This window comes from Anastrepha obliqua, chromosome 3 (genome assembly GCF_027943255.1).
Source record: "Anastrepha obliqua isolate idAnaObli1 chromosome 3, idAnaObli1_1.0, whole genome shotgun sequence".
NCBI lineage: Eukaryota > Metazoa > Arthropoda > Insecta > Diptera > Tephritidae > Anastrepha > Anastrepha obliqua.
In genome coordinates this window covers 33,172,112-33,186,606 of record NC_072894.1, presented here as the reverse complement: position 1 = coordinate 33,186,606, position 14,495 = coordinate 33,172,112, and the positions used below count along the sequence as shown (strand labels likewise).

Below are 14,495 nucleotides of genomic sequence, written 5' to 3'. Positions count from 1 at the left end.
CCAAGTCCACATGTGTTTGTGCGTGTATGTGAATTTCGCTTTCAACGTTCACTATGCATTACTTTACTTAACTTTATAGTTGCGGCGTGATTATACAGAAATCACGATTATGTTAATCAGTCGAATGATGACTGCAACAGCATCGAAAGTGTTTGCGTATGGCGGCGCCAGGGTGCACCTTATCAAAAGTGACTCGTGTCCCAAGCAGGCGGTCATGGGACGTCACATACGTCAGCACACATACATATGCACATATGTAAACATATATGTATAACAGTGTAACCGTTACAACACACCATTTTGGATTGCATTTCACTCACCGATTCAATAGTAATTTTATAATTCAACTGTGATTAGCACCCAGAGCAAAAATTATGCTGCCCACACCGACGCAAGGCGGCCGGTTGGGTGACACAGTTGTGCAAAGGCGCACGCGCAGACGTTTGTCGCAGTTTATATAACATTTGACCTTTGATGCTCATATCCCATTGGGACCATATGCGCCGGCTCCAGCTGCGGTGACATCACACTAGTATGGAGGTGGCTGACAAAAAGTTTGGAAGCGAAATTTTAAATTTAATGAACCTTTCCCAGTACTAAAGCCAAGTTATTGCAAATAAAAACGAAAAAATGTTGTAATCAATAGAAATACTTAGACTTTGTGCTTTATTGCTTTGCTTGTTTCTATGTTTAGGTAAGCAGTAGTACTTCAAAACTCTCAAATCCATTTGTTTTCGTTTTCGCACATTTAGTTCGATTCATTAATAGAAGACAATTTTTTCAATCCAGTCGATGTAGCTGGTAACGCGCGTGTAAATTCCTGGTGCTCCAGTGCCACAGCCAATGCCGAACGATGTTATGCCAACTATATATGGCACTTCATAATAGTCTTCACCAATATTGCGATACATAATAATCGGACCGCCAGAGTCACCCTGCGATAGTTTTTAAAATGTGTTTTACTTGTACAGTGTTTCAAAACAAATTTACAAAAATCTAACTTATAAATGGAAACGACGCTGTGAACCAAAATTAACTGGGACACTTGCTTGTCCTGACTTTAATCCCTTATATCTTCAGAACGGTCTAATCAATTGACAAAAAGCAAAAGCCAATATAAAGGTATTCAATTCAGTATTTTATTATGAAAATTAAAATAATAAAATATTTAAGTTATTTGAAAGTTTTCCTGTAAACAAAACAATAACTTAATTTTACAACCCAAACATAAAGTGGGACAGTAATGAAAATAAAGGGAAATTGGCGATCTAATATTTTATGCGTTAATTACTGCTTATGTAGACTCCTCCTGTAGTTGCATATCTTGGAATATCCCACATCTCTTCAATTGCTGATTTTATAGAATTTATTTTAGGAATTACAAATAATTTGCTGATTATGGCCCATCTCTTTCAATGGGCCCACAAGTGGTCAATGGGATTGAGAGCTGAGATCTGAGAAGGATAGGACAATACTTCTTTTACATTATAAAACAACCATTCCCTTACAATCATCGCATTAACATATGCTTTGGGTCGTTGTCGTGCATGAAGGAAAACGTTGCTGGTAACTGTAATTTTTCGACACTATTGGGAAGAAAATATCTTTCAATATTTCTACATGTTCCACAGTATCAATCACATTAGACGGATTGTGCGTTGTACCTTTTGTTCTCCAGACAACAGTGAGGCCATCCGACTCAAGTAGAATTTCGAAAACTCATTCGGCTTGCTAATGTATTCTTTAGCATAGTTCAGTCTTTTACTCGCATTAATTCTTGAAAGAAGGAGCTTTTTTTCTAGGAGTGTACGCTCTGCAGAGTTTGCTATGCGAAACGCTGTTAGTTCTGCCTTCTCCAAACTGGATAAAGAGGCAAAGCGAATGGGTCTGGTGGTGGACGAGGACAAAACGAAGTACCGCCTGCCATCAAACAAACAGTCGGCGCACTTGCGTATCGTCACTGTTGACAGCTAAGATTTCGAGGTTGTAAAGGACTTAGTCTATTTAGGAACCAGCATTAACATCGATAACAATGTCAGCCTTGAAATTCAACGTAGAATCTGTCTTGCCAACAAGTGCTGCTCTGGACTAAGTAGGCAACTGAGCAGTAAAGTCCTCTCCCGACGAATAAAACTAACACTCTACAAAGTTTTCCTCATGCACGTCCTAACGGATGGCGCAGAAGCTTGAACGATGACAACATCCGATGAAGAGACGCTTGGAGTGTTTGAGAGAAAGATTCTGAGCAAGATTTTTGGACTTTTGCACGTTGGCAACGGCGAATATCGCAGGCGATGGAACGATAAGCTGTAAGAGCTTTACGACGACATAGACATAGCGCAGCGAATAAAGATCCATCGGCTACATTGGCTGGGTCATGTCGTCCGAATGGATACAAAGGCTCCGGCTCTGAAAGTATTTGATGCGGTACCAGCTGGTGGTAGCAGAAGAAGAGGAAGACCTCCTCTGCGTTGGAAAGATCAAGTGGAGAAGGACTTGGCTTCAATTCGTGTGTCCAACTAGCGCCGGTTAGCACGAGAAAGAAACGACTGGTGCGCGTTGTTAAACTCGGCCAAAATCGCGTAAGCGATTATCGCGGCAGTTAAGAAGAAGAAGAATTTTTCGCTATTTTACGCACATATTTCTCTTCGGAATTATATTTCATTATAAGTTATTGTAAATCACTCGATGTTTGCCTATTTATCTTCATGCTTAAAAGTTCCAACGCTAATGGTGAAATGTGAGGAATAAATCTAACTTTTCCAGGTCTGTTATGAAAAAATAATGCAATACGCAGAGCTTACTTCACGCAGAGTGTTAAAAAAATTAGGGTGTCCCACATTTTACAGTTTTACAGTTTTTATTAAAAGAACAATTATGCATTTTGAATAGTTTAAAATTAAATATATTCAACGCAAATGATTTCTCAAAAATCTGTAAATAATTTCTTTATTTATATAAATTTGAACTTTTTGAATATTAGCGTCCCAGTTTCTTTTTGGTTCACTGTACATATATTTTTCCGAATTTCACATTACCTGACAAGTATCGCGTAATCCCACCGGGTCGTTTGCACACATCTGCGAATAAATAATGCCATGGGAAAGGGTATCCGCGTCTTGTTCATAATATTGCGCACACTGCTGATTAGGCAGAATTGTGAGGTTAGCCTTCATTAGAGTCGATGATGATAAACCAGCTAAGAACATGAAAAAGAGGTAAGTACTTACTTACTTAATTGAAGTCATAAAGAAATTCCAATTATTAATTAACTTAATTGGCAATAAATTTTTGTTAGATGCAATGCTGTGAAGACTGTTGAATAAGAAGAACCAAGCGTCTTTTCAATGAAAAAACGAAATGGTAAATAAATGAAATGGTATTGAAAAAAAAGAAAAAAACCAACAACGAACTTTAAATTAAAATGTGGTTTACTAATCAATTTCTTTTGGAAATGGTACTCATTTTAAAAATTGCATTTGCGATTGACTTAAAAAAAAGGAAGCTTACCGGTTCTATAATAAAGGAAACGTTTTTGATTGGAAGAATACTTATTTTAAATTCATTTACCAGTTTCTACAGCGACTTTTGGGTTGTATTTTGTTCTACAAGGTGAAGTCCAAAATAAGCAAGACTGAACTAAAATATAAACGACAGGAGCTTTTTTGTGATAACTTCCTGTTTATTCATTAAAAATATTCTGGCCTCGATACACTGTTTTCCGCGATCTAAGGGCCTTTCAAGTCATTGCGCGGAATGTCCTTCAGGATGTCGGTAAAACCCTTTTTGGATGGCCTCCACGGACGCAAAACGTTTTCCTTTCATGGCCAAATGCAATTTTCCGAATAGGTAGAAGCCACAGGGAGCCATATCAGGCGAATACGGTGAGTTATTGATGGTTAAAATGCGATTTCTAGTCAAAAAATCAGTCACACGAGTGAATCGATAAGATGGTGCATTATCAAGCAATAAGCGCCAGTTTCCTCCTTCGCGGTATTAAGGGCGAAGAGAGAAAACTGCCTTGACGATTTGGCCCCTTGGCACGAATTCCTTGTGGACAATTCCCTTGGAATCGTAAAAACAAATGAGCGTCAATTTGATTTTTGACTTATCCAAACGCAATTTTTTGGTTGGTGGCTCGACTAGGGCCTTCCATTCGCTACTTTGACGCCCAGTTTCAGGTTCATGTTGGAAACACATCGTTTAAGCACCAGTTACAATGTTGTAAAGAAAATTTTCGTATTTTCTCGTCTCTTTAATGAGGTCTTTCGAATGTGAAAATCTGAGCAATTGTTGGTCATCAGAATTAAACGTGCACAGACCTTTCGTAAGCCTAACTTCGATTCCATGAATTTCATCGATGATTTCAGTCCATTTTTTGTTAAATTTACGAACAGTTTCGATGGAGTTTTCTGTGATTACTGATTCATTTTCATTTATGTCCTCACAACCATCTCCGAAACGTGTAAACTACTCATGAACTTTGGCACAAAATATAAACTTTTTTCATCAATTGAAATGGTTCTCTTTTAAAACCAAACACTTCCTTCGAAACTCATGACACAAACATATTGACACTTTAGACGCAATAACTTCGCTTCCACTGAACCGAATGCCAACAAGCTTTCACTGGAAGTCAGCTAGGGATGTACCAATATGTGAAAACATTTTTATGACGCCAATCTTGTTTGTTTCGGACTTTACTTTGTAATACTGCAAGGAGCAATAGCTGATGTCTACTTATGCTTAAGCTTACTTTTTTCCCGAACAAAGCCAGGCTCCAATCAAAACTCGATTGTATTGACTGGAAAAGTTCATTGAGGATTATTCATGTAAAGCAGGTAAGATTCAAGAATACTTCTTATTAGTTCTGCATTGGTTTTCTTTACATTTATTTATTAAAACAAAAATATATTTGTATACTTTGACTTTAACTCTATTTAAATATATATAAGGGTGGTCCAAAAATGCATGGGAAAAAATTTATATTAAAATTTTTATGCTGCCGCCCCCCATAATGGTAAAGAATGAAAAATAAAAAGACCCGTATTTTTTTTTTTAATCAGACCATATTTAATGGTGCCGCCGGGGCTTTGAAATATCCCATGTATTTTGCATGGGAAAAAAATACTTTTTCGTAGATTTCATATAAAAACCTGGAAAATGAATATATTTTAACCGGATACCTCAGTTTCTCTTCATAATTGGTCAGGGAATAACAACCAATTATGAAATAATTAATTTTTTTGTATTAACTATTTTTTATAGAACCCCAAAAAGCCCCCATAAAACTAAAATCTAAGAAAAAATCGAAAAACAATATTTTATATTACTTTTATGAAAATAGTTAATACAAAAAAAATTAATTATTTCATAATTGGTTGTTATTCCCTGACCAATTATGAAGAGAAACTGAGGTATCCGGTTAAAATATATTCATTTTCCAGGTTTTTACATGAAATCTACGAAAAAGTATTTTTTTCCCATGCAAAATACATGGGATATTTCAAAGCCCCGGCGGCACCATTAAATATGGTCTGATTAAAAAAAAAAAATACGGGTCTTTTTATTTTTCATTCTTTACTATTTTGGGGGGCGGCAGCATACACATTTTTTTTGGACCACCCTAATATATATATATATAATTGGCGCGTACACTCTTTTTGGGTGTTTGGCCGAGCTCTTCCTCCTATTTGTGGTGTGCGTCTTGATGTTGTTCCAAAAAAATGAGGGACCTACAATTTCCAGCCGACTCCGAACGGCATATATTTTTATGAGGAGCTTTTTCATGGCAGAAATACACTCGAAGGTTTGCCATTGCCTGCCGAGGGTCGACCGTTATTAGAAAAATGTTTTTCTTCATTTTGGTGTTTTCACCGAGATTCAAACCGACGTTCTCTCTGTGAATTCCGAATGGTAGTCACGCACCAACCCATTTAATTTTATTTAAATAGTTTATTTTAAAATATTGATTTGTGGTGCCAATGATATGATTTTTGTGCAAAAAACCATATTGCCAATAGATGGGGATTTGTCACAGGATGTTTTGCTTGGGCGTTCTGTTGGCGGTTTTACCCAAAACGCAAATGAATCTTTTAATTCAACGGTCTGGCGTTTAACTCCTAAACTCTCATTACTTATTCGTACTCAGAATGCAAGACTTTCGCAGTCACGTACGATGGATATCGAGTGAACAGACAGGAGCGGCGTTCATTAAATTTAACAAAAGAGGTCAGAACTGCACAGAAAAAAATGAATACAGATACTATGAATGATTTTTTCGAAGAAGGGGTGAGCTTGGTTTATGGTCGTGGCATCGCAGATTAAGCTTTGGTAACTATAACTATAAAGTACGGGTGTGCCAAGAGAAGTAGTAGAAAATCAAAACTCAACGCTAGAGATGCTCGAGAATCTCCAACGTTTAGCTATAAATAAATAATTTATTCACATAGCCCCGCTGAAATTAAACACACTCTTAATTTGGAAGTTACGACCCGTCGGGTGTAACACGCAAGCGGATTCTAGTCTATAGTAGAATATGTAAAACGACTACCTAAACCTAAGTTAACCACACGATTAATGGAAAAAAGTATTTTCTTCCGATCAAAAAAAAAAATAAATCAATCTGCACGAATCAGATGCTTTCCAAATGTTTTGTCATGATAAACAGGTAAAAAAGATAATGCCTCGTTATTTCGGAGGGGGCGCACTAAACTACGAATATTCGGCTCATGCGTGAAGTCCGTATTGTTGTACGGAAACGAAGCATGGCTGATCTCTGACATCATCACACAGAGGCTACAATCCTTCATCAACAAATGCCTCCGCATCATCTGCAGTATATTCTGGCCAAACACCATCAGTAATGACGCACTGTGGAGATTAACGAACGAGGAACCCATCCTTAGGCAAATCAAACACAGAAAGTGGCGAGAGATAGGTCACACATTGAGAAAACCACCAGATCGCATCATGAGAATGGCAGTGGACTGGAACCCGCAAGGGAGCAGAGGAGAAGGAAAGGGACGATGCTGCGCGAACTAGCAGATGCCGATATCTCTTGGGGGTTTTGCTATGGTTTGGGCAGCCATTGGTGTCAAAGGGAAAACACCTATATGTTACATATCCACCCAAAAAGACTAGTGCCACGTATTAAAAATGAAAGTGAAAAAAATGAAAATGAAGTACCTATTATTTTTTTTTGATGATAGCTTCGATGAGGAGTGGATTTTGTAGCATGACAACGCAGCTGTTCATACTTTTAAAGCAGCAAAAGAGTTTTTGGCAGCGAGAAAAAATTATTATTTTAGAATAACCTGCCTGTATCCCTGACCGGTTTTCAAAAATGGAAGACAGTTTGTTAGCCCTAAATTTGGTTTGGCCTGGTTTAGTTTTTTTTTTTGTGGTGTAGAATACATTTATCTCATCATCATCATCGATATTCCCCAACTCTCTAATATAACGCTCTGTATATATATTTCCTGTACTACTGTTCCAGATTATCAGCTGAGCATCAGCAACTGTTGCAATCTCAAACACACTAGTACAGGGCCCGGCACTCGAAATGTAACCAACTTCCTGCAGCTGATGCCCGTGGCTGTTAGTTGGCTAAATGGCAGTCCAGAGTATTGTTTACAAGCGCGCGGAAGTATTTTGCCGAGAGTAAACGCGAAAAAAGAGAATCAGTAATGGATTTCAAACGTAATAGTGCGATTGCATTATATTTGGCTGGAAAATCAACACCAGCGATTGTTCGTGAGCTCGAGCACCTTAAAGAAAATAAAATTTTGGTTTATCGCACCATCACTCGTTACAATGATACTGGTAGCTTCGCGAAACGTCATGAAGGTGGTCATCAAAGGCCTGCAACGTCACGTGAAATGGCTAAAAACTGAAGAAGTGACTGGAGCGAAATCCACGACGAAAAAACTGAAAATATCTCACCCTAGCATTCGCCGCATACTGAAAAATGATCTCAAAGTGAAGCCTTACAAGATCCAAAAGGCGCATGATCTCACACCAAAGCAGCAACAAGTCAGACTTGAGAGAGTAAAGGAGTTGTTTCGATTGGCCGAAAGCGGTCAATTTCCGAACATTGTGTTTTCTGACGAAACAATTTTTCAAATTGAGCAATTCGCCAAAAACTTCCAAAACGATAGGGTTTATTTGACCGATCGTTCATACGAGAATTTTAGTCATCAATTGGCCGCCAAGAGGCAGCATCCGCCACAGGTAACGGTTTGGGCCGCTGTAACTGCAGATGAGCGCTCTGCAATCGTTTTCATCGAGCCTGGCGTCAAGGTAAATGCGAAGTATTATCGGGAAAGTATTCTGAAGGCTGCTGTGAAACCGTGGGCAGACAAACATTTTGGTGGCAGACCATGGCGTTTTAACAGGTCTCGGCACCGTCTTACACAGCTCGAGTGAACCAAGAATGACTAAAAAACATGGTTCCAAACTTCATTACGTCCACACATTAGCTCTTAAATTCACCAGACGCAAATCCGATGGATTATTCTCTTTAGGCCATTTTAGAGAGCAAGGTCCGAACTCAAAGATTCGCCAGTGTCGAGGAGCTCAAAAAAGCCATTGTTCGCGAGTGGGCCAAAATACCTGCAAGTCACGTTTGGGCAGTTTGCGATTCATTTCTGGACCATTTCGAGGCCATAGTCAAGGCAAAAGGTGGTGATATCGAACAAAAGTAAATTGATTCATAAATTTGTATTATTTTCTTACATTTTTTTCTTTGAATTGAATAAAATTAGTTTTCCTAACTAAATGTATGACCTTTTTAATTGAACACACTTCGTGTGCCGGGCCCTGTAGATTGTGCTTAAACTGTCCAGATGATTGAAGACGTGGGCTTCCAAAAATCCATGCCCATGTTTTGAAATTCTGAGTGTGGATTCTGCCTTCATATTCCTAATAGATTAGCGCCCGGTTAGTGCCCTCAGTAAGTTTTTTGCTTAATTTCACAGATCGCCCCATAATCTACCACGCTGCGCTGCAAAATAGATCTTTGAAGGTTCTTGCAAACATTTCGAGTTACTCTTTACCGGTCTAAGCACATTGGTGCCGTCATTTGTATGCTATAAATACGTATGAGAATGTTTTGTTTTCCTAAAGTTGTGATAATATTCCTAAAATATTTTCTGGTTTAGAGCCCTGTTAATGCTCACTTCTTAATAATCAGACCTGTTATGCATTCCGACTCGGCTTGAAAAACCAAACGATGAAGCTTTTCTTGGCTGCTTCTTTACGGTTATTTTTGTTCAATTTATAACAAAATCGAATTGATTTCCAGAAAAAACTTTTTTTAATAATGAATTTACACTATTTTTACTTCGTTTTTATTTCAACAGTTTGAATTTTACGTCTTTAGAGGTTTTTCTTTTTGAACTCACCAAATTGTGTGTTCCCATAACCTATGGCGGTAACATTTGCTGCATTCCACGGTTGCGCCCAAACACATGCTGGCCCATTGTTGCCATGACTTTCGGGACTGAAATGAATTGAAAGAATTCTTAGCGGATCTAAAAAGGTAAAATTTGGACATTTGTTTTGAATATATTGGATACGAGATGATGTATGACCCGGACAAAGATGTTCCTTTGAGCTGGTCGTTTTGACGCATCCTGAGTCAAATAAACCTTCCCACTTCACCGAAACTCAGCAGGTAGGACAGGATTTGTTCTACCTTTTCGATTGCTTCTTGGCTAGTAACTATTTTTTTGACATAACACCAAACTTTTCTTTGATTTAAAAATGTTTATTTTTAATAGTCTTTAAGTACTTGTCTGAAAATTCATATTTGCCACTATACGAATATATTTAACAAACTATAAAGATTTAAAGAGCTAAGGAACTTACAAATATCCTTCGATCAAGCGTATAACTGCAATGTCGTTGTATATTGCGGGGTATTCATAGCCGGGATATACATGAATTTGGTCGATTGCAATTTCTTTCGCTTTGGTATCGTTCAGATCAAAACCGCCCGGGCGCACGACAACAGGCAGTTCACTGAAATGAAGCAAATGAAAGTTTGTGTTTTAATAAATTGAAAAAATTAGATTTTCATCCATAAAATAATTTAGTCTTCTTACGTACTTTGAATGGTAAAGGCAATGTGCGGCAGTTAGCAAATATCTACGACTGATTAAAGAGCCACCACATTTGTATGATATCCCATTGCTGTCACCTGTGCGCCAACCTATAGCGGCCTTGAAAAAAAAAACAAAAATCATAATGCTTATTAAGGCGGTTTAATCCTTTTTCGACATCGTTCTTAGCATATTCGAATTCTATTGTTCATAAAATTATAAGTAAAAAAGCCAATTAGAGCGTAGCCTTCTCCAATTTTTATACCAAGCGACTGAAGTTTGTTCCCGCGACAGTCGTTACCGGAACGACCCGGATTTATATCCGGCCAAGGACAGTCACTTCAGCAGCATTCCTCATATACCATATATATGAGGAATGTTTATGCTGCTACAACAACAACAACAAGGGTTCCTTCGACTTGATCCTTCCATCGGAGGCATGGTTATCCCTTACGCCGTTGTCCTCTAACTTGCCATCTGAGCGCTGAATATTGATGGGCTTTATTATGTCCACATGGCTCATACAGCTTGTGACTCATTCGGCGGTAGTAGTTATCGCCAGTACGAAGACTGAAAATTTTCCGAAGTGTCTTTCTCTTGAAGAAAGCCGCTCCAAGCTGCATCAGTCTGCGACACAACCCATGCTTCAGCGCCGTATAGTAGCATGGGTAAGTGTTAGTTTTGTCGGGCGAGGGAAGTCTCTGTAACAAATTTGCTTACTGAGACTTCCTACATACCTATTAGCAAGTTGAAGAGGTCGTGCGATAGCGGATCACCTTGTCTGAAACCTTGCTCGGTATTGATAGGTTCGGAAAAGCCCTATCCTGGACAGAGCTTGTTGCGCAATGTAATTTTGCAAAGTCGAATTAGTTTTGCCGGTATACCGAACACAGACATATTCGATCCCATATCGGATTATCGAAAACAGCCTTATAATCGGCAATGAGATGATGGCTTATGATGTTATCTTTTTCGTGAGTTTTTCCAGAATCTGGTCGATGGTGGACTTATATATATATATATATATATATATAATTGGCGCGTGCACCCTTTTTGGGTGTTTGGCAGAGCTCCTCCTCCTATTTGTGGTGTGCGTCTTGATGTTGTTCCACAAATGGAGGGTGGACTTACTAGCTCTAAAAGTTTTTTAATTTTAGCCTTTTTGGCACTACTCTCGTCAGACTTTTATACGAGATAAGACTGATTCCCCGGTAGTTGGCACATGTAGTAGGGTCGTCTTTCTGAAATACAGGACAAAGGGCACTGAGATTCCCATCAGTGGGCATGCTCTCTCCTACCCATATTTTACTCATAAGCTGATGGCAGCACCCAATCAGCTCATCGCCGCCTGCCTTGAAGAGTTCTGCTGGAAGTCCATCTGATCCAGCTATTTTGTTTTTCTTCAGTCGCTAAATAGCGACACGGATCTCATCACAGCCAGTTGGGAGAATATCCATCTCGTCGCCTTCAATTAATGATACCGCGATCATCGCTGAGCTGACCGACTGTTGCATTGATATACCCGAGCATGATTTTCACGTCGTGGGCCGGATACTGGTCGTAGATGTCCTCGAGTGGGCAGAGAAGGCGTCCCCAGTATTCAAAAGTTAGTCTCTTGATACGGATCGTGGCAAGCCTTTCGCTCACGGCTGTGAAACTCGATACTTTTTCTTGAAGCTTCCCAAGGACCAGGAATTCACATCCGAATTAGCGGGATCTCCGCGTGGCAGCTTTAGTAAATATCGTAGCTCGCTTGCTTACTTTTTTAAGCCTTTACTTTTTTAAGGGCATTCGCCAATTGCATAGCGGCAGGTTATTTTTGAACCCAAGCTTGTACCTGAGTACTTTTCGGTACGAATAATTCATTTTTTATCTCTATTTTTGTTTAAAGAACCGCAAGATGACACTGACCGTTAAAAATACAATACATTTTTTTGTTATTTTTTGAAAATTTTATTTTTATTTTCATATGTAATAAATAAATCATATTTACAATTTTTTTTGATAATTTTTTTAAATATTTTAAATTCTTGCTAATCTTGTACAAAGTTTAAAACTTTTATTTATAGGAGTTTGGTTATACAGGGAGCTATATTTTTTTTTATTAAAAATGCAGCATGAAAAATAGTGCAAATATTGCAAAAAAATGAATAGCTTTATTATGTAAGCACAAGTACAGGATTCCAAAATTGACTTTAGAGCTGTGCTTCAGTGAACTTTTTTTCGTATAATTTTATGTAGGATTCGTATCTGCTATGACCGATGTCAAAAACAAAAAAAAATTGCTACATAAAAATTTACCCGCCCTAAGGTGGATGTATTTATGTAAGTAAAAGTATAAAAAAACGTAGATGTAGACTCAGTAGACTGAAGGAAAAATAATAATAATATTTTTAGTTGTCCGCGAAAATTTAATTTTGCCAATCAAGTAGCGTCCCATCTTCGTGCTCAATGTAATGCCGCAGGTGATTTGAGGTATTCATGTAGCCAGTAGTGGTAATGTGGCGGGTTATAGTGTGTCTTGAAGTCTTTGGCGCACGGTACTCTTGGTAATTTTGGTACCAAAGTTTTTTATGAGTTGCCGCCTCTAGGCCTCAGAAGAATTGAAACTATCGTACGCCGGCTTGAACTAATCCTTTTCATAACTTCTATGCCCGTTTTTCGAAAAGTATTTGATGGCAGCGTAACTGAATTTTTCTTTCTGTTCTGTAGAGTCAAAATATTGCTCTTTCCCTATTTCGGCAATTTTCCTTAAATTCGGCGGCTCTTAGCTTTCGTTATACTTGTAAACTACTTATTATAAAAAATATAATAATGATGAAATATGTAGAAGGCACGTTTTTATATAAAAAAAATAATACGAGCTCAATGCCAGCGCTTTTTGTATCGAGAAATGGTGCCTATGCATCAATATGAAGCAAAGAAAGGAGTGGGTGGCTTCACGAGTGACGGCAAAACCGAGAGTCAAGCCGGATTATCTATCATACAAAGAAGATTCATGATATGTGTTTGGTGAGACTGGGAGGGCATGGTGCACTGGGAAATGCTCGAAAAGAATGACACGGTCAACAAGGAGCTTTACATTACCTACCTATACCGCGTGAACGAGGCTACTCGATTGAAAAGACCTGATCGACATAGTCCAACCATACTTTTTCACGACAACGTCAGGTTCCATGTTGCACAAGTCGTCAAAGCCGCGGTCCAAGAGCTCGAGTGGGAGGCCATTCAGCATCCGACGTATTCTCCGGACCTTGCACCGACCGATCACTATCTTTTCTACTCCCTGTCAAACCATATGAATTGCGTTACTTTCGATAACAAAGAGTTCTTAAAAACTGGCTCAACAACTTCTTTGACACCAGACCAGGCGATTTTTGGCGAAACGGCATCAACAAATTGGTCGAGGGTTGGAAAGAGGTTGTGAACAGTAAAGGGAAGTATTTAGTCGATTAACTTATTGATATAATTATCGTTTTTTGTTTAAATAAAAGTTTTCGGTAAAACGTTATGAACTTATTCCCCAACCCAATACATGTATGAAATAAATTTTTATTCTTAACATTTTAAGTTAATATGTTATTTACATTCAAATATTAACTTAAGTTTATTTCTTAGCCCATTCACATTTTGTTTTTGATTAAGTAAAAAAAAAAAATTCTGCTAACATTTTTACCGAAAGGGATTTAATTTTTGGCACTTTGGCAAAAACTCTAATGTCACACGTGAGAAAATCGTTAATAATTGAATCATGCTCATACACAAACAACTCTATAAAGCGTAAAGTTACTCACCATAAATGGAAATTCATTTTCCTCCGCCTCAGTACCGTGCACTACGAGTATAGAACTATATTCCAGGTGATCTCGCTCACATTCTGACATGAAATGATTAATTTCAATAATTACTATTATGTATTTGTATTCAAATATATAAAGTATATATATATATACATATACATATACACATATGTACACATAGAATCAGTATTTATTGCATTTCACTCACGAATTTGCGATATTCTCTTATTTGCGGGCACATCTTTCGAGGCGCAACATATCAGCCGCATTGTTTTGTTGTAATTACATACACCCAAACATAGTTTTTGCAATGGCCCTGTCAATGTCAGATAAGTGGCTCGTGTTACGTAGCTGCCAAGCCGGTTTCGCGGCGTTAAACAAAGTTGGTCTTCGTAGCAGCCCATGGCTTTGTCGGGCATATAAATTACTAATGAAATAAGCAAAGACAAATATTTAGTAAAGTCTATTTTATATTTAAAAAAAAGTATGTTAAGCTTACCACAAATTAGCAAAATAAGCTTTGCACAAAAATAAAGTATTTTGTTCATCTTGCTGGGGTGGCGTTTTTTCTTAAGCGCTATGCTGTGTCGAA

The 14,495-nt window shown here is 38.1% G+C and overlaps 1 protein-coding gene across 1 annotated transcript; it reads right to left on the bottom strand.

Annotated features, from left to right (window-relative positions):
- Window positions 1–667: 667 nt before the first annotated feature.
- LOC129242556 (serine protease snake-like) lies at window positions 668–14,495 on the bottom strand. The gene is made up of 8 exons (XM_054879253.1): window positions 14,403–14,495; window positions 14,112–14,330; window positions 13,898–13,980; window positions 10,111–10,223; window positions 9,871–10,023; window positions 9,405–9,502; window positions 3,039–3,199; window positions 668–935 (listed from the first exon to the last, which is right to left on the bottom strand). The coding sequence occupies exons 1-8, from the start codon at window positions 14,449–14,451 to the stop codon at window positions 762–764; spliced, it is 1,050 nt and encodes a 349-aa protein (XP_054735228.1). The 5' UTR covers window positions 14,452–14,495; the 3' UTR covers window positions 668–761.